Source organism: Megascapheus bottae, chromosome 27, assembly GCF_031878675.1.
Source record: "Megascapheus bottae isolate mThoBot1 chromosome 27, mThoBot2.hap1, whole genome shotgun sequence".
In the NCBI taxonomy this organism is placed as follows: Eukaryota; Metazoa; Chordata; class Mammalia; order Rodentia; family Geomyidae; genus Megascapheus; species Megascapheus bottae.
In genome coordinates this window covers 5463461-5489724 of record NC_143535.1, presented here as the reverse complement: position 1 = coordinate 5489724, position 26264 = coordinate 5463461, and the positions used below count along the sequence as shown (strand labels likewise).

General features: G+C 43.8%; 1 protein-coding gene across 1 annotated transcript; it reads right to left on the bottom strand.

Annotated features, from left to right (window-relative positions):
* Positions 1–959: 959 nt before the first annotated feature.
* Jaml (junction adhesion molecule like) lies at positions 960–19754 on the bottom strand. The gene is made up of 9 exons (XM_090319321.1): positions 19739–19754; positions 17845–17996; positions 15640–15865; positions 11384–11496; positions 10330–10567; positions 7760–7883; positions 5796–5853; positions 3357–3440; positions 960–1411 (listed from the first exon to the last, which is right to left on the bottom strand). Exons 1-9 carry the CDS (start codon positions 19752–19754, stop codon positions 1319–1321), a joined length of 1104 nt encoding a protein of 367 aa, XP_090175447.1. The 3' UTR covers positions 960–1318.
* Between the last annotated feature and the right edge of the window lie 6510 nt (positions 19755–26264).

Below are 26264 nucleotides of genomic sequence, written 5' to 3'. Positions count from 1 at the left end.
TGGCTCTATGCAAGAACAGCTCAGAAATCAGAATTCCCCCCAAAAAGGACCTCTTATTTTTTTGCCAGTCCTGGGGCTTGAACTCAGGACCTGAGCACTATCCTTGGGCTTTCTCAAGGCTAGAGCTCTACCATTTGAGCCTCAGCATCATTTCTAGCTTTTTCTATGTATGTGGTACCAAGGAATCAAACCCAGGTCTTCATGCATGCTAGGCAAGCACTCTACCACTAGGCCAAACTCCCAGTCCCAGGACCTCTTACTTCCTACCTGGGCCTTGAATGGCTAAGTGAGAAGAAAAAAGATGCAGAGAATGAGGATAGGCCAGTGACAGAACAGTCTAGATTGATCCCTAGAGGCTAGAAGTCAGAATTCAGAATCAAAGGAGTTTTAAGATCTAACTTACCAAATCTTGTAATATAGCTAAAAAGTATATGAACCAAAACTAATAGTTCAGACCGGGTGTTAAATCAGTGATTGCTCACTCTGATAATTCATGAGCATCACTGTGTGTGTGTGTGTGCGCACCAGAACTAGGACCTGAACTCACGGCCTGAGTGCTATCCCTGAACTTTTTGGCTTAAGGCTGACTACCACTTGACCACAGCTTTACTTCTGGATTTTTGGCAGTTAATTGGACATAAAAGTCCTGGTCTTTCCTGTCTAAGTTGGCTTTGAATCTTGATCCTCAGATCTCAGGTTTCTGGGTAGCTAGGATTACAGATGTGAGCCACTGAGACCCCACAAAGATCTACCAGCAGCTCCGGTGTGAAGTTAACTCCCAGAGCAGTACCCATGCTGCTCCTGACACAGGTGCCAGACCTTCCCTGGGACCAGTGTGTTGTGCACAGTATGAGTGCCCTTCACAGAGGAGTGTTCCTCACCACAAATTCCTCACCTGAACTCGACGTGCCCCTCAACCAAGGCAGGAAAGTGAATCATTTCCACAGGTCACCTTTATTCAGAGGTGATTCATCGTATGAAAAAGGTTGATGTGTATTTCTGTCATTTGTCCCAGTAGCTCGCCCACCAATACCATCCACATGAAGAGTCTGACAGGATAGAATGCTTGAGGCTGCAGTGGCAGCTCAACCAGCTTCCCAGACAAGGCCCCACTCCAGAGGCCAAGTTCACACTGCCCCCTCCCTCCCTCATCAGGGTCTGTTCCTCCCTCCCAGCTGTACAGTCTTCCTGCCAGGTTCAAAGCCCTCCATCTTCATCCTCTAGATGAAGGCCAAGGGCATCCAGGAGGCAGGGGTTCAGAACAGCTGTGACAGAGGACAGGCTCCTCCACTACAGAGATGAAGGAAGTCCTCCCTTCTTAGAGAGTTGGCTCTGTTTTCAGAGTTCTATCAGCGGACTTTTTCTCAAGTGGATTCTTCGGATGAGACCTGAGAGAGGGATGGATTGGATGCTATGTGGGAAGAGAAGAAACAATACACACATGTAAGAAGTAGCTCAATAATAATTAGCAGCAGCTTCGTTCATGTGTTGGACCCACTACTGAGTATCACATGCCTTGTCACACTTGGCCCTTCCCCCTGGTGAGGGGAGGGGAGTATTATCATCATCACTTTAAGGATTTTGAGGCTCACAGAGTCTAAGCTACCTGCCTCTACGTTAGCATCTGGCTGCTAAATCTGCAGACAGGTGGACTCAGTCCCATCTAATGCCATAGCTGGAGATCCTCAGAACCATATGTAGCCCTAAGAAAGGGACTTAGCATGGTCCCTTGATAGCCACTGGAGACTGGGTCTAGGAATCCTAGACACCAGAACCCATACACATTCAAGTCCTTGATAGCAACTGACATATATTTGCATGTATACATGTGCATAAATACCTGTACACATCCTCCTCCATGCTTAAAATGATCTTGAGTACTTAGAATGTTTAATGCAATGTAAAGGCTCTATAAATAACTGCTATATTTGCATTGTCTAGGAAAAAAAGAAAAGTGTGATCATTACAGACACAATTTCTTTCATAAAGATTGTCAAAGTGCTTGGTTGAATCTGTGGATAAAGATGTCATGGACACAGAAGGGTAGTTGCATATTAAAGTAATTTGTGTGTTTGTGTGTCTGTCTGTGTCTGTCTGTCCTAGAGCTTGAACTCAGTGACTGGTGCTATCCCTGAATTTTTTAGCTGATGAGACTTGTCAAGTTGCTGGAACATCACCTCACATAGCTTCATGCAAGAAGGATGAGGGGAAATGAATGACTCTTTTCAACAGCAACTGCAAAGGGAACTCATGTTTTGCTTGGTGGCACGAGGCCAGATCTGTGACCTTGCTGCACCCTGGCAGACCTTTCTCCATGGCAATCAGCTGGGAATCATGTGTCCTCATGGGCATGGAAGCCCATCATTCCATGGGCAAAGAGGGGCCAGCCTTCCTGAACTCAGCTAAACAGCTCTTCTTCCCTCACAGGTTGGGGACCAGAACTGGTCTACTCTGGAACTATTTCCAGCCATTCCTTTATGTTCCTACCCCTCCTCGCTGCACGGCGAGGTACCTTTGCTGGGTGCTGAACTTTTTTGGGGAGCTTCAGAAATTTGAGTCAGGAAGAAAGAAGACTAAGACTCCATGCTTTCAGCTTGTATGGCAGTTAGATTACACAGAGGCACAGAATGATAAGGGTCAAGGGGATTCTACTTTAGCTTCTCCTGATTAGCACTTTTTTCTCTTTTTTTTTTTGCCAGTCCTGGGACTTGAACTCAGGGCCTGAGCACTATCCTTGGGCTTTCTCAAGGCTAGAGCCCTAGTACTTGAGCCATACCACCACTTCTGCCTTTTTCTATGTATGTGGTATTGAGGAATCAATTCCAGGTCCTCGTGCGTGCTAGGCAAGCTCTAGGCCAAACTCCCTGCCCTCATTACCACTTTTGGAGAGACAGTTCATTACATAGCACAGGTGGGCCTCAGATTTGCAATCTTCCTGACTTAGCCACCTGCCTGCAGGGATGACAAGTGATGCACTATGCCCTGACTGCTTTGATAGAAGACAATATCTTGTCTGCGGATTCTAACATACTTTTTTCATTAGGTCTTGTTTAATTGAAGCTGTACGAATGAGGCCTGCCCTACTCCCAAAGAAGGCCTCTCTTCATTGTTTTTGTCACTAAAATCAGTACTCTCTGGTGATGAGATTGAGTATAGAGATGAGTTTAATGAACAGTGACCGTAGCTACCTACAGCATGTTTTCCTCAACTTTCTATTTGTAAAGATCTCTGCCTTCAGTAATCAGCCCTCCCAGACCAGTGTGGCCACACCCACCACCCAGAGCTTGCCACATCCTTCCTAGCGCTGGCACCTGCTCCAGACCCCAGGCCCAGCTGGAACTGAGAACCATCCTCACCATTGTCATGTAGGTGGTCTCTGCCTGTCCACTCGGTTCTTCCTTCCTCACATCCAGTGGAGACATTGAAGAGTAGATGTGTTTCTAGAGGAAACAGTGATACAAAAGTTCCTAAGAATCAGGCAAACTTCCTGTGTCAGGCCAGAGACTACCTGCTCCTATCAGCAGCTCACCAATCAGCAAAGCTGCCAAGCTGAGAGAAACAGGCAGACAGAGACACAGACAGACTTACACACACGCGTGCACATGTGCGTACACACACACACACACACACACACACACAGAAAGAGAGAGAGACTAAGCTAGAGAATTGTCATCAACAACTAGTATTTGCTCTTCAGTCTTTCTTACCTCCCTAGCAAAGAGCACTACATAAAGAACCAATTTGTTCCAAAGTCCAATATCTTTGCTTATGTGAGCACAGAGTTATCAGGGAACTATTCTCTTGCTAAATGACCTGTATTCGGGGGCCAGGAGTTTAGCCTAGTGGTAGAGTGCTTGCCTAGCATGCACGAAGACCCAGGTTCCATTCCTTGGTACCACATACATAAAAAAAAGCTGGAAGTGGTGCTGAGGCTCACGTGGTAGAGCTCTAGCCTTGAGAAAGTCCAAGGACAGTGCAGGGCCCTGAGCTCAAGCCCAGTCCAGGACTGGGGAAAAAAAAAAGTAAATGACCCTTATTCTGTGGCTATTTCCTCCGAATCAAGGTTTGGGTAAGATGGCATTAATTAGCAGTTAATTGTGAAAAGCTCTCCAAGAATTCATGAGGCAGGAGCAGCCCTCCCCGAACCTAGCATCTGTGAGGACACTTTGTCATTCACTGTCACTTTGTGATTAACAATCTTGTCACCTAGTCTGTCCTTGTGAACCAAGGACACATTCCTTGGCTTCTGGGAGCACCTGCATAGCATTTTTTGGAAAATTTTACTCTTCGGATGCAAACAGTCCTCACAAGGTAGAAAGATAAGTATTAAAAGAAGGAGTTCTAGGGGAGGGGGGAAAGAATTGCTGGCCATGGTGGCTCATGCCTACAATCCTAGCTACTCAGGAGGCTGAGATCTCAGGATCGGGGTTCAAAACCAGCCTGGGCACTAAAGACCATGAGACTCTTATCTGCAATTAACCACTAGAAAACTGGATGTGGTGCTCTGGCTCAAGGGGTAGAGCGGTAGCCTTGAGCTGAAGAGCTCAGGGACAGTGCCTAGGCCCAGAGTCCAAGCTCCATGACTGACCAGAAAAAAAAAAAAAGAGGAGTTCCAGCAAGTTAAAAAGGGAAACTGATTTCAGGCATGGTGGCACACACCTGTAATTGCAGCTACACCTGAGGCAAAGATGGGAAGATCAAGGCCTGAGGCAGGTCCAGGCCAAAAGAGTGAGAACTTGTGTGAAAAATAATTGAAGCACAAAGGGCTGGAGGTAAGCACAAACCACAGAGACTTTGTTCAAAACCAAGCACAGTGTATATGTGTGTGTGTGTGTGTGTGTGTGTGTGTGTGTGTGTGTGTGTGTGTGTGTGTGTGTGTATACATACATATATGAGAGAAGAAGGGTGGAGGAGGAGAGGAGAAGGAGGAGGGGAGGGGAGGAGAGGGGAGGAGAAGAGAGGAGAGGCGTTCAAGCACCCCATTCCTTGATCCTCATTTTTCACTCCATTACAAACCTCTATGGAGGAGTAAGTCCTTTTTTGCCCTCTCTTCCTAAAGGTTACGGAATACTTAATTTTAACTATTAGCGTCTTAACTGGTAAATGTTAAGAAGCTACCATTGTTGTGGTACCAGAGTTTGAGTTCAACGCTTTGTGCTCGCTAGACATGTACTCTACTTGAGGGACTCCTAGCCTTTTTGCTTTAGTTGTCTTGGAGTCTCACATTTTGTGCAGTACAAGCCTTAGACCATGGTCTTCCTACTTACATGCCAGTTACTGGTTGAGATGGGGTCTTGCTAAACTTTTGTCTCACTTTGGATTACAAGCCTCCTTATCTCTACCTCCTGAGTAGCTGAAATTACAACTAAAAGTCACCACAATCGACCTGTAATTCTCCTTTCTATTTTACAGTGCCTTGTGGATTATTAAGCACTTACCTATCATTGTCTCATTTAAGCCTTAGAACATACTGTCAGGCAGAAAAGACAGATAACTTGGTCCCTATCCTCATTTTGTTGAGAGGGAGTGGTAGAGTTTTCTTCTCAAGTCCAGAGCTTTTGACTTGGCCCTCTTGCGGCCTAGGCTATCTTACTTGCAGCCCAGAACTGCCCAGTCTACCCTGCCCCACCCCATTCCACAGGAGTTCATACAGCAGAAATTAAAGCTTCTACAATGAGTAAGACAGGTTCCCAGGAACACAGCCACCACCCTCTATCTCCCCGGTGTTTCCGGCCAGAGTGTGCAGCCACCACCCTGTCACAGGGCAGGCAGCAAAGGTCGGCAGCATCGCTCACCTCGGAAGTATCCTTTGTTTTCTCCAGGCTTTTCATCCTGGCTGAAGAACTGACTGAACTGCAAGGCATGAAAAGCACATAGAATTAAGCAGCAGCATTGTTTACTCAAGCGTGCCTACACAGGACCCTGCATCACTGTGTGAAGAGCGGCCTGGGGAGAGGACAATGCCCTCTAGAGAAGTGTGCCACCCGAGCATCTCTTCTAATGGGGAGCCATTACGGACTGAGTTTAGGTGGAAGCATGACGTTGACTTCTCTGTTATCACTCTAACAACTTTCTATCTACAATGAGGTACCGTATTTCTGGGCACTAGAAAGGGGGTGCCTGTAGACCCAGCTGCTTCAGAGTTAGGCTGAGGCAAGAGGATCTCGTAAGCACAGGAGTTCAAGGTTAGCTTGGGAAACACAGTGAGATCTCATATCTTTTTGCAAGTCTGGGGTTTGAACTCAGGGCCAGGGCATTGTCCTTGACAAGGCTAGTGCTCTACCACCTGAGCCACAGCACCACTTCAAGGAATTGAACCCAGGGCTTCATGTATGCTAGGCAGGCACTCTACCACTAGGCCACACACCCGTTCCCAAGATCTCATTTTTTCAAAAGCCAAGGCTGGGTGCTAGAGGCTCACACTTGGAATCTAGCTTCTAAGGAGGCTGAGATCTGGGTAGGAAAATTCCATGAGCTTCTTTTTTCCAACTAGCCAACAAAAAGCTGGAATCGGAGTTGTAGCTCCAATAGTAGAGCACCAGCCTTGAGCGAAAAAACTAAGGGACATAGTTCAAACCCTATTACCAGAACACACACGTACAAAAAAAAAGACAAGAAATATGGGAAGTATAACTTTAAATGAGTATATAGGGGCTGTGAGGTTCTACTTTATCATTCATCTTCTAGACATCACTGACGACCAAGAGGATGTAGGTGAACCAGCAGGGGGCAGCACCTGTTCAATAAGGTCACAGTACTAAAGGCCACAAGCCTCTCCCAGGGTGGGCTAGCTCCAACTGCACACTTCCTCCCCCACACACCCAAATATATATATATATATATATATATATATGATAAGCAACCAAAGAAACTACTAGTTTGCTCAAAGCAGATTTTTTTCTTTTTTTGGTCAGGCATGGGGCTTGAAGTATGGGCCTGGACATTGTCCCTAAGCTCTACAGCTCAAGGTTATCACTTTACCCCTGGAGCCACAGCCCCACTTCCCATTTTCTAGTGACTTACTGGAGATAAGAGTCTCAAGTTCTTTAATGCTCGGGCTGGCTTTGAACAGCAATCCTCAGATCTCACCCTCCTGAGAACTAGGATTACAGGCATGAGCCACCACACCAGGCACAATTTTTTTTTTAATCATATTTTCTGATTGTAAAGTTGTATATTCTCTGTAGAATGGCTTCACAGGGAAACTTTGTCTCAACCCTCCTTCCAAAGTAATCTCTTTTTTATTCCCCTCAAGCAAGCAGTAAATGATACTGCTAGAGTTCTTACATAATTTTTATTTATTTATTTATTTGTTTGTTTATTTATTTGTTTATTTATTTGCTGGTCCTGGGGCTTGAACTCAGGGCTTGGACTCTGTCCCTGAGCCTCTTTGTGCTCAACAGTAGCACTCTACCACCTGAGCCACAGCACCACTTCTGACTTTTTCTGTGGAGTTTTCTGCCTGGGCTGGCTTCAAACCACTGTCCTCAGATCTCAGCCTCCTGAGTAGCTAGATTACAGGGGTGAACACTGGTACCTGGCTCAAGATTTCTATTCTTAATACCAAAGTGAATGAGGATAGTGTAGGAAGGCATATGAGCAAAGTAAGTAGAGCCACCCACAGTGACCACATGTGACAAGATGATTTACTGGTGTTGCCTCCCCATCTGTGACTGTGGCAATGTTAGTGTCTTATCACTCTTCCACTTTGGGTTAAAGGCAGTCTTGCATCCCTACCCTCCCAAACCACAACAGATACCTCTCATTGTCGTGGGTCTTCTTCACAATCAATATCAGCACAGGGAGCAGCAGGAGAGTGGTGCAGACAATCCCCACAATGATCACCAAATGGTTCCCGCCCAGGCCCTCAGGTCCAGATGTTGCTGGAATCATCAACATTTGGGGGAAAAAAAAGATGAGGAGGGGAAGGTCTCACAACTCCAGAAAAGAGCCCCAAACCCTAATAATCCTATGTCAAAAAAAGGAGCATTCAAGTCAAGACGTAGAGGGAGAAAGCCAAACCCTTCCCCATATTGGACTGCTGGGAGGGAGCACTATCTCCATTCCATTGAGAACCAAGGTCTAGGCCCTTGCTTGCCCCTAGATTAAGGTGGATGGGAGAAGACACTAGTATTTCACCTATAATAGACATTTTTTCCTCATGAACAATTCTTAGATCCTGACTTGCCAAATGACCTAGGAATAGCAGGCACTTTAGAGGCTACTGATATTTCAATGAACAGTGCTCAGGTCCTGAGCTCAAGCCCAGGACTGGCCAAAAAAAAAAAAAGTCAGTTAGAGAAATGTCAGGACTCATTAACATATTACATCAGAAGTTATAGGAAATGAGAGGATTGAGACAAGCTCCAAAGCATTCAGTTAGGCAACTGTATTGTTTGGTGGTGACACTACCTTACTCTGAAGGGATGGACTGAGGAGAGGTATATAAGGGTATGTTTGAATATGCCGAGCTTGAAGGATCTGAGGGAAACTTGGGTGGAGTGGATCCTCACACAAACATATATGCATGCATGTGTTTATGTGTGTATGTATATATATATTTGCATGTATATATACATACATACATACATATCAGATATACCTATCTATACATACATAATCAACCCTTCATATCATAGATTCAACTAGATGCTGATTTAAAATATTCAGAAGAAAAACTGTATCAGTGTTGAACATGTACCACCTTTTTTTTTTTCTGCTGGTCATGGGGCTTGAAATGTGTGCTGGGGTGCTGTCCTTGGGCTTCTTTTTTTTTTTTTTTTTTTTGCCAGTCCTGGGCTTGAGCTCAGGGCCTGAGCACTGTCCTTGGACTTTCTCAAGGCTAGAGCTCTACCACTTGAGCCTCAGCACCACTTCCAGCTTTTTTCTATGTATGTGGTACCAAGGAATCGAACCCGGGTCTCCATGCATGCTAGGCAAGCACTTTAACCACTAGGCCAAACTCCCGGCCCTTATATATGTTTTATATATGTATATATTTGTGTTTTATATATGCATGTGTATTTCAACAGAAAATGTACATATACTAAAGAATGCTAAACCACCAAGGTAAAGAAGGCTGAGGATGAGTAATTCAAATGTTATTGGTAACCTAAGATAACATAGAGATAGAAGATCCAGCATGTAGTACAGTGAGGAAGTAAAGGGAGATGAGCCAGGAAAACCCCAAGTGCAGCTATTTGGCTGATTGTAGTGATGGCTTGATAACTCTGAACATATTAGAACCATTGATTTATACCCTCTGAATGGGTAAACTGTATAGTATGTGAATTATATCTCAATACTGTAAAGCTGTTTTAACAAAAACAAAGATAGCTGGGTACAGGAATGGCTCACACTTGTAATCATGGCTGCTTGGTAGGCTGAGATCTGAGGATCACGGTTCAAAGTCCTTGAGACTCTTATCTCCAATTAACAACTAGAAAACCAGAAATGGGGCTATGCCTCAAAGCGGTAGAGTGCTAGCCTTGAGCTGAAGAGCTCAGGGAGAGCACCCTAGCCCAGACTTCAAGCCACTGAAATAAGGAGGAGGAGGAAGAGGAAGAGGAGGAGGAGGAGGAGGAGGAGGAGGAGGAGGAGGAGGAGGAGGAGGAGGAGGAGGAGGAGGAGGCAGCGGTGGCTGTGCGGCCAGGGGCATCTTCCAACCCCAGCCACCTCAGCCAAGACCTGAAGGTCTTCTTGAGATCAAAGTCCACAGGCCACATCCTGACTGTTAGCTGATAATTTAACTTTAACCCCTCACTGACCAACCTTTCTCAGACAATCAAGTCTTTATTCTCCACCACTGGCTTTGATGCACATGGTTTGTCAGAATACAGAACCTGTGACCAGAAAAGCCCTCTTTTTGGGTTTGTTTTCTTTCTTTTTTTTTTCCTGCCCTTGACTATCTTTTGCCAGCTCGAAGTCATTTTCCCTTTTGCTACAGAGCACATAGCTACTCCCTGAAAACCCAGGTAAAAATGATGGAGACTCAACTCAGCCCTCCTCTGAATTCTTAGATCTTTCCAGATCTGGCCAGGAGGAGGGTGTGGCCAAGGGTTGGTGTTCACTGGACACTAGCCCCCTCCTTAACTAGCACCAGTGCAGAACTTGAGTGAAGCAATCCAGACAACAGGAAGCCAGGTTAAGAGAGAGAGGGAGGAAAAAAAAGAGAGGAGAGAGGCAAGAATAGGAGGTGACATTCTCAGATGGAAGTGACACCTCCCCTGTGCCTACATGAGCTCTCTGGCCTCACTCCAGTCCTGGCCTTGCTACCAGCTGTGGTTTCTCAGTCATCCTACCCCCGACCCCCAATCAAACATTATATACATCTTGGCTCTTCTGGGATCACTTGCAGCGTAATGGTTTTCCTGAACACCAGGTTCCCCAGGCAGATGCTGCAGGTGTAGTCTCCTTGGTCAGACACTTTCACTCTTTGGAGCAAGATGGAGCCATCATTGTGGAAAATGTCCCCCACCAGGGTTACACGGTTCTGGAAGCGGCCCCAGCTCAGAGGGTATCCCACAAGCTGGCTGAATTTGTGGTCATAGTGTAAAACAATCTCCTCCTGGAAGGAAAAGGTACAAGTGTAGAACTGGCAAAGTGGAAGTGAGGAGTGCGGGGATGGGCTGGAGTATCTCAGAGCCATAGGGCCCCACCAGAAAAGATGAAACCACACAGTTGGGTTGTACGTACACACACACACACACACACACACACACACACACACACACACATATCCCTGTGTCTACTGGTGAGCCATATCACCAAAGCAGGAACAACTGTTCCAGTAGACAGGGAGATTTAAAGAAACTGGAAGAAAGGATTTTCACCTTCTCCCAGCAAATAAAGCAAAGACACACTTTTACTTTGCATAGCACTTCCAGTTGGATTTCTTCCAGGCACATGAAACACATAAAAGTCTGAACTACTAATTGTTTCTACAAGGTAGTTCCTTCCAGTCCATCCCGTTTTGGTAAACCTTACTGGCTTCTTCCAGGCTAAAGATCTTGGGAATCTCCTTAATTCCTTTCTTTCTTGAATAGCTTACCTCTAATTCCACAGCAAACACTATGGTGCTGACCTTCAAAATACATCACGAAGCGAGATGCCTTACCTCCCATTACCCTATGGTCTCTGGACTCCTGCCTGGACTTTCCTATCTCCCTGCTTACTCTTCCCTAGAATCCATTCTCAGAAGATAAGCCTTTCAAAATGTAATATACACCACGTCACTCCTTCATGGCTAAGCTAGGAAGCCAGGTCTGACAAGCTCCAAAGCCAAAGACCACCAGCACATGGCATCTGATGACTTAGTCTCCTCTCCCTGCTCTGTCCTACTACCAGCCCAGAGCTTCCACCCCCTGTAAGGTCTTCTCCTTGCCTTGGCACCCTGTCCTGAAGAGAAAATCCACCTCACTTCGGTCATTTGTTTCTCTTCTGTGCTCTGGAAAACACATCCCATCTGAGCGGAATCACCCACATGGATCTTGAACTCTAAGGGATAAAATAGTAAGCCCAGTCAGACCCTAAGGTATAACTGATAGAATTTCTAGAAAATGTAGGGGCCAGGAGTTTGGCCTAGTGGTAGAGTGCTTGCCTAGCATGCACGAAGACCCGGATTCAATATGGAAAAGCCAGAAGTGGTGCTGTGGCTCAGGTGGTAGAGTTCTAGCCTTGAGAAAGCCCAGGCCCTGAGCTCAAGGTCTGGCAAAAAAGAAAGAAAGAAAGAAAGAAAGAAAGAAAGAAAGAAAGAAAGAAAGAAAGAAAGAAAGAAAGAAAGAAAGAAAAAAAGAAAGAAAGAAAAAAAGAAAGAAAGAATATCTAGAAAATATAATATTTAACCAAAGACTTTCAATAGCAAAAATCACTGTCACTCCCAAACATTGTTTAGATTCCTCCCATAGATGGTCCAGATGATTGATTCTATGTGGGCAAAGTACTCAGAGGCCCTTCACTCAAACCAATATGGCATCCTCAATGGAAACAGAATATCTAACTACTCGTAAACAGCAAGTCATATTTCTTCTGTCTTTATACTGCAATAAACTCTTTCTGGTCACCTTTAACTTTGTTCTCACCTTCTCTCCCCCATCCCCCACCCCCACTACCTTTTTTGTCAGTCATAGGACTTGAACTCAGGACCTGGGTACCCTCCCTGAGCTCTTTTGCTCAAGGCTAGCACTCTGCCACTTTGAGCCACAGCTCCACTTGTGGTTTTGAGTGGTTAATTAGAGATGAGTCTTACTCTCATGGGGACTTTTCTGCCTGGGCTGGCTTTGACCCATGGTCCTCAGATCTCAGCCTCTTGAATAACTAGGATTACAGGTATAAGCCACCAGCACATGGTCTCTTTCCCTTTTTCCAGAATCTTCCCCATGAACTCCAATTCTACATCAAGTATGCATTGCAGGAAGGACAGAAAGCCAGGCACTGATGGTTCACACCTGTAATCCTAGTTTCTCTGCAGGCTGAGATCTAAGGATCATAGTTCAAAGGTGGGAAAGATCACGGGGCTCTTATTTCTAATTAACCAGCATAAAGCTGGATGTAGAGATTGGCTTAAGTAGCAGAGTACTAGCTTTGAGCAAAAAGCTCAGAGAGAAGGTCCAGGCCCTGAATTCAAGTTCCAGGACCAGCACATTCCAAAAGAAAATAAAAAAGAAAGTACAAAAAGTCTCAAGTCATATACATAAGAGGCTAAGGCAAGAGCCCAAGGCCAGTCTGGGATATACAGAAAGACCTCCCTCACAAAAAGAAAAAAAAAAGGAAAAAGAACAGATTCTCCAAGCCCCCACTTTCTGTCCTTCAACTTAAGACACCCACATCTGTGTAGCATAAACAGGAAGTGGAAAGTTGAAGAACTTTCATTCTTCTACTTAACCCACTGGTTCTTCCAAATTGAAAAAAAAAAACTATCACTGACTTTCTTTAAATTCTTCTTTTATTTTTATAAATTGTCTTGGGACTTGCTTAGGACTTAGCTCTGGCTTCAGTACAGATCACAAGATTTTTTTGTGAATTAGGCCAAGATAGTCAGGAGCTTGACTTTGTTTCAATCCTAACCTCTCCTTCCTTGACTCTCTCTACTTGAAGCCCCTTCCATTGGTTCTGCCTTTCCACCTCCAGCCTCTTCCTTCTGCCTAGTTGTATAAGCAGCTGACCTCACCGTATGTTTAGTGCTTAAGTTTCCCCAAGAGGGTCTTTTGAAAAGAAAACATGAAATTTCTGACTTCCATAATGCCCTACACACACCAACCACAAAGCTAATTAGGAAATTAAAAGCTAGGCATCAGTGGGTCACATCTGAAATCCTAGCTATTCAGGAGGCTGGGATCTGCGGATGAAGATTCAAAGCCAACATAGGCAGGAAAGCCCATGAAACTCTTATCTCCAATTAAGCAGCCAGACGTGGAGCTGTGGCTCAAGTGGTAGAACACTAGCCTTGATCAAAAAAGCTGAAGGACAGCACCCAGGCCCTGAGTTCAAGCCCCAGGACCCACAAAAAAAGGAGGAGGTGGAAGAGGAGGAGGAATAGCAGCAGCAGCAACAAAGCCAGGCCTCAAGGTACATAATATAATCCTTGCACTAAGGAGGCTGCCTTGAGGCACAAGGATTGAAAATTAAGGGCAGCCTGTTTAAGGCCAAAAGCAAGCGCGGAAGGAAGGAATGGAGGAAGGGAAGGGGAGAAGAAGGGAAGAAGGGAAGGAGGGAAGGGGGAAGGAGGAAAGGAGGGAAGGGGAAAGGAAAGAAAAGGGGAGAGGGAAGGGGCAGGAACAGAGGGAGAGAAAGAAAGGAAGAAAAAACTGTAAGGGAGACACAAGTTTAGATTGTAACCAGTTCCTTCAAAAGAGCAATCAGAAAACTCACAAGAGAAGAATTTAAGGTGATGTTGTTTTGTTTTATTGCTGTTTCCATTTGTTTGTTTGTTTGTTTGTTTGTTCTTGCCAGTCCTGGGGCTTGAACTCAGGGCCTGGGCATTATCTCTGACCTTCTTTTGCTCAAAGTTAGCACTCTACCACTTGAGCCAGGTACCACTTCTGGGTTTTTTTCTGCTTACGTGGTACTGAGGAATCAAACCCAGGGCTTCATGCATGCTAAGCAAGCACTCTATCACTAAACCACATTTCCAGCCCCACATAAGATGAACTTTCATCCAAACTTCTTGCTCAGTGGGAGATACATCCACAAGGGAAGGAAAGCAAAAGGAAATATGAGCTCTAAACTCAATAGAAGGAATTATTTTTAAAGCAATGAAAATTCACTCCAAAGGAACATCCCCTGAATCCATCAGCGCATTAAGAACTGAACTCTGTTTTTCAAATGCATTGATAATAACTGAAAATGGTATTTTTAAAAAATAGAGTTTTTTTAAACTCTCTGTGTACCAGGCATGTGTTTGCCATCCATAGCATATCCCTACTTACCAGGTATGTCATCAACTCTACACAGGAAACCATCCTTACCATTAAAAACTACTTTAGTGCCTTCCTGTTCTGGGGCAGACCTTTATCTCCAACTTCCTCCCTATTGGTTAAATCTCTCTGCCCTTGACTGTAGAGACCAATGAATGCGCTATTGCTGCTGCTCGCATTACTTGTTCTGGAGATTCTCCTGGAAGTGTGCTCAGTTCTAGACTTGGCTTTATGCTATTCAAGGAATACTCAGTCAAATGGGGGAAGGAAGACTATAACTGGGCCATTCCCATTCACACTCTCACTTTCAGATTGTTTCAAAGCAGCAGAAGCCTCCCTTCAAAGTCTGCTCTGGAAGCCCAATAGAGAGAAACAGGACAAAGGAAGAAAACCTTAGCTGCAATAGAGGTGAAAGCCAGGGGCCCTATCTGAGGTTTTCTGCTACCCTCTCACCTGTTTCACTCTCTGTGCTGCCAGAAGTCAAGCACTCTCCAGAGGAATTCTTTTAAAACTTTCTCCATTTAGAAATGGGGAAATGAGGTATGAGGAAGAGACGTGCTCACTTGCTTTTGATAATTCCCAGAACCCTTAACATAGTTAACTCTAAAATGTGGAAGTGGCACTGCTGTGGCTGACTGATAAGAAGCATCAAGATGGACTTCGTCATCAGAGGACTTGGCTGTCATTTAATAAATGTGTCCTCAAGCAAATTGTTTAACCTAACTCAGCCTTAGTCACCTTATCAAATGGAAAGGACAATGTGAATATCACAAGGTCTTGTGAAGAAAAAATACATTTAGCCTAATAATGATCATGGCTTTCATTTAATAAAATAGTTATAATTTTCTTGGCATAGTGGCTTATGCCTATAATCCTAGCTACTCAGGAGGCTGCGATCTGAGGATCAAGATTCAAAGCCAGCCCAGGCACTAAAAAGTCCCTGAGACTCTTATCACCAATTAATCACCAGAAAACCAGAAGTGGCACTGTGGCTCAAAGGGTAGGGTGGTTAGCCTTGAGCTGTAGAGCTCAGGAACAACGTCCAGGCCCAGATTTCAAGCCTCATAACCAACAACAACAAAAATGTTATAATTTATTGAAGACTCATCCTGCAGTTCAGTACTTCACTTAAAGGCTAGCAACTGTTCAACAAAATCAGTTTCCTTGCCTCTTCCACAAGGATCTCTTGCCCCCAGCCCCTCTGTTAAGTCCATGTTCCTCGTACCTTTGGGCTCCTCTGGCAGTACATGCAGCCGCACTCGTTTTTTAAGCACCATACTCTCCCCCTTTCTGCGGGCTTCACAGTTGAAGGTCCCCTGGTCATCCTCTTGCACATTTTCAAGCAGGAGAGAACCGTCGCTGTGTAAGACGTCACCTACCAGGCGCACCCGGTTCTTGAAGCGCCCCACAGGCACACTGAGGTTGGAGTAATAGAACAGCACATATTCACTCTGGAAGACAACATAACATTGGGGGGTGATTAAAAGAGGAACCAGACATAGGAGTCTGGATTGAAAAGACCGTGATGTGTGGAAACAGCAGCAGCAGCCACCAAACCTATCTTCATACCCAGTTAATAATAATGTTAATAAGAACAGTAACATGCTAGACAACATTCTAGCTGACACAAGACCCTGTGACTCGTGTTCTACAAAGGTACTTTGTGGAACTTGAATTCTGAGCCTGGGTACTGTCCCAGAGCTACTTTTCGCTCAAGGCCAAAACTCTATCACTTGATTATTGGAGTCTCATGGACTTTCCTGCCCAGGCTGGTTTCCAACTATGACCTCAGATAGCCACCAGCAACCTGGTGGTACACATATTTTTATTTTTTTCTCACACCTATTCTGAAGATTTAATCAGTCCGGGGATAAAAGTCATAACTGTTTCTCAATTTCACCCTGCTTTGCACCTTAGCCCCCAGTTAGATGATGTTCAGATAAATGAGCCAATCCCTCTTCCATTGTGGGGTGGGATTCCAGTGTGCTGGCTGCCTGTCTCTTATTTCTACCCTCCTCTAGCCAGTATATCACAACACAAAAGGAATCATCAACAAGATATAGTTATGGACTGGGAGAAGGATCCTAGGGGCTGTAATTTTCTGGAGCCAGGCATGGTGGCTCATGCCTACAATCCTAGCTACTTAGGAGGCTGAAATCTGAAGATCATGGTTCAAAGCCAGCCTGGACATTAAAGACCATGAGACTCGTACCTCCAATTAGCCACTAGAAAACCAGAAGTGGCCCTGTGGCTAAGAGGTAGGGTGGTAGGCTTAAGCTGAAATGCTCAGGGACAGTGCCCATGCCCAGAGTCCAAACCCCCAAGACCGATCAAAAAAAAAAGGGGGGGGAGTGGTTCTGTGGCTCAAGGGTGTAAGATGGTAGCCTTGAGCTAAAGAGCTCAAGGTCAGCGCCCAGGCCCAGAGTTCAAGCCCCATGACTGCCAAAAAAAAAAAATCTGCTTCCCTGATAGCTATTATCTTTGATAATAAAAATTAAGTGAAGGTAGTATTGCAGGGTTAACAGGAAATGCTTTGAGTTACAAAAAACAATATTTCGGGCCAGGAGTTTGGCCTAGTGGTAGAGTGCTTGCCTAGCATGCACAAAGACCCGGGTTCAATTCCTTGGCACCACATACATAGAAAATAGCTGGAAGGGGTGCTGAGGTTCAAGTGGTAGAGCTCTACCCTTGAGAAAGTCCAAGGATAGTGCTCAGGCCCTGAGCTCAAGCCCAGGACTGGCAAAAAAAAAATACTTCATTTGCCAACACTGGGATCTTATTGCTGAGTGGAAAACTACTTGGAACCTAGCTCATGAATGATTCTGATATCCAAGTCTCTTCACAGAATCTCTGATGAGACTTCATAGTGCTTTTTATTCCAAGAGTTCCATAAGAAACCTTCACCTAGCATGCTGTAGCTGCTAAACCCAACACTTTAAGCAGATGCAAAGGCACAAAGATGATTCCTTAGGATAGTAGAATACTAAAAGAATCACACACACACACACACACACACACACACACACACACACACACATCATTCTTATGCCTTGCTCACTGTTTTGTCTAGACCACAGGACTTACCCCTCCCACCCACTCCATAAAGGTCAGGAGGTAGAGAAAGGAAATGAAAAGATCTTTATATGCCCATCTCCCATCAGCCTCTTAACTACCTGAAAATTGAGCATTGCCATAGTTACAATTGTCTTCTTCACAACTCAGGAAGCTGAAGCTCAGCACAGTGGTCAATGCCCTGTGGATTATACAGCCATGTATCTGAGCTAGTGGGAGGCCTAGTGATGACAACCCCCAAAACCCAGGCTCTTGCACCACCACCTTATGATACCTGATGTTTGATTCTGTCTCCCCTCCTCATCCTGACACCAGCAGCCAAGGGCCTCTATCCGCAGTGAGGCTTCCTCCTCATTACCTGATCATGCTCTCCTGGTGAGAATATCCAGTCTACTTTGGTCAAGTATTTCTCTTCTGTGGTCTGGAACAGACATCCCAGAAGAGCCGAATCACCCATATGGACCATGAGGTCAGGAGAGGAAGCAATCAAGTCATTGCTCAGAGAACCACCTATAAAATTCAAAAGAAAGAGGACATCTCATTTATACAAATATCTCCAACAACAGAAGTCAGTATCAGTCAACAAGTATTATACAGCTCCTATTCCTATGATTTAGCACAAACCATATACCCTCAGAGACCCTTACTCCATCTGACATGACATCTCCACAGGTAAGAAAAATAACCTCTGGGTATCTACATGGTTCAAGTCTGCAGGGCTTGGCAATCTTCATACTGGAACAAATGCTATCTGAATCTCTTCTCCTTGCTAGTCTCTTCTACTTTTAGAGAAATTCTCCTCTCAACCTTTCTAAGAAAGGAAATCCTGAAGTTTCTCTTTTCTGATCATCAACTCATACAATCACTTGCCATAAACAGGAAATAATATATATTTTTTGCTCCTAACTTTCCTAGTGATTTCTTATCTAAATAGCCAAGTCATTTGGCTTTTTTGTTTGTTTGTTTTCTTCTTCCTTTCCTTTTCAAAAGCAGAGTTTCTTTTCTGGCTATAGTGCAGGTCCTTGTAAGTAGGCCAAAGCATAGTACAGCTTTCCCTTGAATTTCCTTTAAGTTTGTCCTCTCTCATACTCACCCATCAGCTTTGCCAGCTCATGTCCCTGGCTTTTCAGTCTCAAGGCTTTTGCTTTTTTTTTATATAGCCAGTTCTGGGCTTGGGCTCAGGGCATAAGCCCTGTCTTTGGATTTTCTCAAGGCTAGAGCTCTACCACTTGAGCCACAGCACCACTTTTGGCTTTTTTTTTCTATGTATATGGTACCAAGGAATGGAACCTGGGTCTTCGTGCATGCTAGGCAAGCACTCTACCACTAGACCAAACTCCCAGCCCTAGGCTTTTGCTTTTGTTTGTGGCTCAAGAAATTATAAGAGGTCACTAACAGAGAAAACCTTTACAAGGACATTTCTGTTTTTACAACATATGCTCCATGCACAAACACAATAAAATCAAATGAGACAAATTTAGACACTGCCCAGCTCATATCAAAGAAGAGCCAAGAGAACACATATGGGAATGAACAAAAAAAAAAGTGCCAGTTTTTTCATCCAAGCTGTTTTCCTGAGAGAAGAGAGCTAACTTCCTGTTCAACAGCAGGCTGACACAGTAGGAAGAATGGAAAAGAAAATAAGAACACTAAACCCTTTGGACAGAGTTATTTTGAAGGAAATCAAAATTCACTCCAACAATTATTTGGAATTTTCCTGTGAGGAAAAAGCTGAGCAACTAGTGTGTCTGTGTGTCTGTGTGTGTGTGGTTAAAAAGTGTACAAGGTGAAATTAACTTTAAAAGCACTGTCTGAACAATTAAATAGAAAAAAAATCCTAAAAATCAATTGCAGCAACCAAAGCAAAGAAAAACTGAAGCCTGAAAAAAAAATATCCATAGAGAAGTATCTGAAGAAAAGGGGAGCAAACTCATTTACACAAACCACCAGATGTGGTGGTTCCAATTTATAATACAGTTACTCAGGAAACAGAGAGCTGGCAGATCAAGGCCAACCTAGGCAAAAAGTTAGGGAGACCCCTTCCTCTCAACCAATAGCTAGGCGGGAAAGGTGTGCACCAATTATACCAGCTGTGTGGGAAACATAAGGGGGTAGATAGTGGTCCAGGCTAGCCCAGGTATAAGCACAAAACCCATCTCCAAGACAACTACAAAAAAATGCGGTAAGGACATAGCTGAAGGGGGAAAGCACCTACCAAGCAAGTAGGAGGCCCTGAATTCCACCTCTAATACCACAAGCAAAGTACATCGTGACATCAAGGTACTACACACAAGAGTTGGATGGGCAATTCCCTGGATGGAAGGGCAAACAAATACAGGCTGCTTCACAGATCTACTGGAACCATCTCAGTGTGCCCTGAGATGGTTACACCTCTGATTCTAGGGGGAAAACAACAACAACAACGTCCCCAGCATACAACATTTTCATAAGCATACATATTTGTGTCTATGTGTTAGTGTAACCTCCGTATCACCTAGAATTGAAGGCAACCCTTCTGGGTGGTTTGCTGAGTCTGTGTTTATTTCGCTGTCCACAGTTTATTGTATAGTAATAAAGAGCCAAGTATGACGATACATACCTGTATAATCCCAATCCTCAGAAGGCAGAGGTTGGAGATTTTGGAGGTAGAGGCCAGCCTGGGCTACGTGATGGGACCCTGTCTGTCTGTCTGTCTGTCTGTGTATCTGTCTATCTGTCAATAAATAATTAAAAGTTTTTGAGGACAAAGTATCTAATTTCCTCTATCCTTGGTCCCTTGGCTTCTACTTACTGAGCTATGTCTACAGAATATATATAAAGAGAAAGACGGAAAAGAAAGGCTGGAAGAAGCAAGTAGCACTGTGACTTAAAGTGGTAGAGTGTTAGCCTTAGCAAAAGAGTTCAGGGACAGCACCCAGGCTATAAGTGCAAGCTCACAACTAACCAAAAAGAAAGAAAGAGACAGAGACAGAGAGGGAAGAGGGAAGAAGAAAATAGGAAAAGCCATGGGTACTTGGGTAAGGTATGAGAAGGCAAGAGCAGTTTTGCAGAAGGAAGTGGAGTTTAAGGAGAAATGTGGGGGTTAAGAAAATCTTGGGCAGGCTTGCTGGACTGAGGTGCTGGAGGAAGAAGGGGGAGGTTCCAGGCAAAGAAAACCATGTACTAAGAAACAGTGTTCTATGCATGGGAACCACAAAAGGGCTGGAGTGGGTAAGATAGGAAAACACTGAAAGGGATCTTGGGCCGATCTTCAACTATTTCAGTTCCTCATCTGAAAGTAGCTGTGGTTAAAGTACAGGAATACGTAGAGAAACTTGCTTGTCTAAAGATCCAAGAACACTACAGGACCCCAAAGACATTTTGTGTCTGATCGAATCAGAGAAAGGCTCGGTTCTTCAAGAAAGCGTTTCCTGTAAAATGCCTACTACAGAAAACATAAAGTTCCAAGTCCAGGTTTCTGTTTTCACACATCCTAAAGAGCTGAAAATGCATGAAACAGACTTACAAACATGTAGGAGACTTAGAGAAATCAGAGTCCACCCTGGGTCCCTTGGCTTCTACTTACTCAAGAACATTGCAATCAGGATGCCAATCAGTGAGCAAAACATGCTGCGCTCAACTTCCCCACTGTGAGATAAAAGAAAAAAGTAATCAGACAATCACATCATAAGAGAAGTTCATAAATTTAACAAATCAACAGTGAGCGCCTAAACGTGCTGAATCTCAAGTACCAGGCAAAAGTAAGGTCATAGTGAGACCCCGCCCCCCCATACTACATTTATGCATACGAAGCATGCACAGCCCACATGGGGAGAGAATACACAAAGGCAGGGGAATCTCAAACCTAGTTAGGGATCATTTTGTTTGTTTGTTTTTTTAAATTTAGGATGCAAAAAAAAAAACCATAAAAGATCTATGATGACTTTTTTAAGGTTTTGTTTTTTGTTTTGTTTTGTTTCCAGTCCTGAGGCTTGTACTCAGAGCCTGGACATTGTCCCTGAGCTTCTTTATGCTCAAGGCTTTGTGGCTCTACCACTTGAGTCACAGTGCCACTTCCAGCTTTTCTGAGTAGTTTATTGGAGATAAGTTTCACAGCCTTTTTGCCCAGGCTGGCTTCAAACCTCCTCAGAGCTCAGCTTTCTTTTATTTTTTTTAACCAGTCTTAGAGCTTGAACTCAGGACCTGGACACTGTCCTTGAGCTTTCTCAAGCTAAAGCTCTACTACTTGAACCAAAACACCACTCCCAACTTTTTCTGTGTATGTAGTACCAAGGAATCGAACCCAGGGCTTCATGCATGCTAGGCAAGCCCTCTAGGCCACACTTCCAGTCCAGATCTCAGCCTTCTGGGTAGCTAGGATTATAATCATGAGCCACCAGTGCCCAGTTATAATTTTTCCAGTATTTTTAAGGGAGGACAATAGAAGCAGAATTGAAAACTAGACTGTGTGTTGCAATAGTATTTCTCTAATGTCTTCACATATATTCATGTGTATCTACACATGAGTTTACATACAGTTTTTAGTGGTATTAGGGATTGAACTCAGGGCTTTGTGCTTATTAGTGGTGCTCTACTACATGAATCATGCCTCCAACCCTTTAATATCTATTATCTCTATGATATCATTTACAGTATATTTATCAGCTCCTAGAACAGACAATGGCCACAACATTTTACAGCTAAACAGGAGAACCCTAGCACCTAGGAGTTAACACCACAACCAGTCTTGGCCACTATGCCTATCACAAATGTGATCCAGGAAGATCTGCAGCACCCAAAGACACAAGAATTTCATCTCAGAATATGCTAAGAGAAATGGTCTCTTTATTGAATTAATAGCAAGCTGCTCCCTCATTTGTAATGCTCTTTAGCTCAAGGCTAGTGCTCTATCACTTTGAGCCATAGAACCACTTTCAGTCTTCTGGTGGTTAATTGGAGATAAGAGTCTTTTTGCCAGGGGTGTGGTGGCTCAAGCCTATAATCCTAGCTACTCAGGAGGTTGAGATCTGAGGATCAAGGTTCAGAGCCAGCCTGAGCACAAAAGGACCTGAGACTCTCTTCTCCAATTAACCTCTAGAAATGGGCAAGTGGGGCTTAGCTCAAGGGTAGGGCAGTAGCCTTGAGCTGAAGAGCTCAGGGACAATGCCCAGGTCCAGGAGTAGGGCAGTAGCCTTGCTGAAGAGCTCAGGGACAGCGCACAGGCCGAGTTCAAGCCCCACCACCCAGCCCAGGCTGGCTTTGAACTGCTATCCTTAGATCTCAGCCTCCTGAATAACTAGGATTATAGGCATGAACCACCAGTGCCTGGCTTAAAAAGTAATTTTCTAAGAGACTTTTTACCTGTACTCTAATTAACAAGATCCTACACCTGCACGACCAGGGTCAAATTATTCTGTTTTCTTCCTTAGATTCCAGCTGACTTCACAAAACCTCAGCTTGCTCGCCTATAACATGGCAGGAATCAGTTTTTGTGCTTTGGAAAGAGGAAGTATTACCACGAAAGTCTCATTTTCTATAACTCAGACAGAAAACAAATTTATAGCTTTGGGGAAGATTCCCAATTCTGAGTGCCTGCCTTTGCAAGAACACAAAAGATGAATCAGAATGAACTTTCCATTTTGAATCCCACTCTAACAATGTAGATAGTATAATGGCTGATCCAAATGTCAGGGGTCACATTGTGACGCCAGACAGAAATGAACCTAATGAAAACACAGATCTCAAGATAGCTATAGCTTTATTCCTGATTGTACAGCCCATGTCACCACACATATATATGGATGATGGCCAAACAGGCTTGCTTTAGAGCTTATCTTCACTTTAGTTCTCTTTTGTCAGTGTATCTGAAATCATGGTCACCTTCTGGATGAATCGTTCCTGGGGAGTTGGTTGTATTCCTTCTCCACCCAGCAGACAGCAAGCAGTTGGTACTCAAACATTTCCTTCCCAGCAATGTTTCATTTGCGTGTGAGGAGGAGTGATGGTTGATTTACATGTCTATCACCAACTCCTACTCAAGTTTCTACACTCCCAAGGACAGGACCCTTATTTGTGTTTGTGTCCTCTTCTTGTACTATGGATCCTGTAAAGTACCTGGTACATACTGATTAAATGTTCATCCCTAACAATGTGACATTAAAGTCAACTTTAATGCATCCTGTCACCCCACTACTCTTTATTCTAGAAGGAAATCAGCAACTTGAAAAAGACTGAAACTATTTTCCAAGCCTGACTCATTTAAGAGCCACACCCAAACATCTTCAAACAAATTCTAGAAAATGTGATGAACAGAAAAAAATACCTACTTTCAGCCCTAAGTACTTGAATGCATCTTTAAAGCTCTGTGTGAGGACAGAAGCAGAAAGAGCACTGGGTTGGAATTTATTTTATTTTGTTTTTTTGTTGTTGTTATTGTTTTGTCTTAATTTTCCTCTGGGCTCAGACCTTCTGTTGATTATTTCATTTGGGGGACAATTAGTCTCTCTAGACCTCATCTTTGACAGTAAAAGATCAGACTTTTCTTTTTTCCCTAGTTAATAGAGAACTACAAGAGATGTCAGAGGGTTATCCACTAGGCTCAGAGCAATTACATATTAACTCACTTGAACTCCCACAACACCAAGTTTCAGAAGAGGAAACTGAGACCCAGATAGATACAATGGCTTAAGTGCCTAAGAACCTGACAAGAGCCAGGATTTAATCCCAGGACATCTGGATCTGAGCCTGTGTCATCACAGTACACTGCTTCTCCTTCTTTGCAGAATAAATCGGTATTTTAGAGCAAGTATCATAGTTGGTACTTAAACAGAGACGGCAATATCACTAGATTATCTCAGGAAAACACTGTCATAATTTGGTATTGATCAGAATGTTACTCAACACATGATTGCATATATTTAGAACTCTATAGGTATAAATATCAAAATTTTTAATTATATGTACATATATATACATACATACATAATCTGTTTTTAAAAATGCTACAAAATTATTCAGAAGCCTCTTAAGCATCCTGGCAAAAGATAACCATGGTAACTTGTCCCTACACACTTCCTTCTCTTTCCAGATATCAATTTGTCTCCTCACACAACATTATTGAAATAATAGTGCACAATAAGATATCTAACATTCATGTCTAATGCCCTGAGCTCATAGCTCTCTCATGAGAAAGGACCACAATTTAGCTCTTTTGGAAGGCGTGGAAGGTTTGACTTACCAAACTAAGGCTAAATATTGGCTTCTCTAGCATGGAGAAAAGAAAAGCAATGAGGAATGAATGAGCTCAGGGAGAGCAGTCACAGATCTACATAAAGCAACAGACAAAAACTGAAGCCTTGCTAGACTTGTGGAATCCTAACAATTACAATCAAGAGAGTGAAGCAGGAAAATTTAAGCTACACAGTTTGTCTCAGAGAGGGGGAGAGAGAGAGAGATAGACAGAGGCAGAAACAGAGATAGAAAGCAAGACAGAGACAGAAAGATAAAGGGAGGAAAAGAGGAAGAGTGAAAGATACAGGAAAGGAAGAACGTCAATGTTTTAGCATTGATTTCTTCATTTATGTGTGTGTCAGGTTAAATATTATTTCCTTAGGGAAATCTATCCTGGTTCTAGGTCAGATCCCCTAACCACCTGTAAGCAACCGTCATTTTGCATTTTTTCTGAGGACCCTGGCATAAATTACTCTACACTACAGAAACTAACACTGTACCCACTTGAATACCTCATGACAGTCCCTCTGCAGAAGATGATATTTCTGTGACTGGCCTTACACTTCTAAAGGATTGCCAATTAAACCAGCCTACCTCTGAGTGAGAAGGTTCAAATAATGGTTCACGACACACAAAGTTATTGCTTACCTAAGATGACAGTATCCAAAAGAAACAATGCACTGAGATCTTTCACCATGGCAGTTTCCACACCAACTGAAGACTTCTGCCTGAATGTGAGGTCAGGCTCAAAGCAGACCACATATGTGCGTGCATCCTGAGAGGTTGCAAGAAGTACAAACAGGAACCTATAAAGTAAAGTTCTCCTTTCACTCATTTGGCCTAGTACCCAATTTTTACTTATATTTTCATTCCAAAAAAAATGCATGAAATTCAACTTACTGTGGCAACCCTCAAATCTCAGAGCTCTGTAGGAATGGTATCCTGATTTGGATTACAAACTTTTTATAGGCAAGATCTTGAATGGCATTAGGCAAACACTGTCGGAGAAAGAAATCGACTGCATGCAAAAAAAAAAAAAACTACAATAATTCAAAGATTGACACAAGACATTTGGCTCTGTGTTTAAGACACAGCAACCTCTTCCCTGGTCCCCTTTCTCTCTCTCTCCCAATACAGAGATATAGTGGAGGCAACGCCTACTTCTAAAGATGTGTGTGGCTGCCCAGCCTACCAACTGTAGACGTCCTCTGCCCATGAGCTGCAGCATCTCTAGCAGACAGGCTCCCAGTTACTCTCCTAGAGAACCTAGGATAGAGAACCCTAGATAAGAAATCAATGCTTCTAGTCGGGCATGGGTGGCCCATGCCTGTAATCCTAGCTACTCAAGAGGCTGAGATCTGAGGATCACAGTTCAAAGCCAGCCCTAGCACTAAGGACCATGAAACTCTTATCTCCAATTAACCACTAGAAAATGAGAAGTGGTGCTGTGGTTCGAAGGGTAGGGTGGTAGCCCTGAGCTGAAGAGCTCAGGGACAGTGCCCAGGCCCAGAGTTCAATGCTTCTTCACTTTAAGATATCTCTGTCTTTTTTTTTTTTTTTTTTTTTTTT

Bases quoted from the DNA above. Each gene is read 5' to 3' on its own strand.
- Jaml (XM_090319321.1), bottom strand. The intron at 10,568-11,383 runs GCAAGGAGAAGA...TTTTCCTTCCAG, and splicing joins CTTCAGGACAGGGTGCCAAG to GAGGAGATTGTTTTACACTA. The intron at 1,412-3,356 runs GTGAGGATGGTT...CTTCCCACATAG, and splicing joins AGACCACCTACATGACAATG to CATCCAATCCATCCCTCTCT.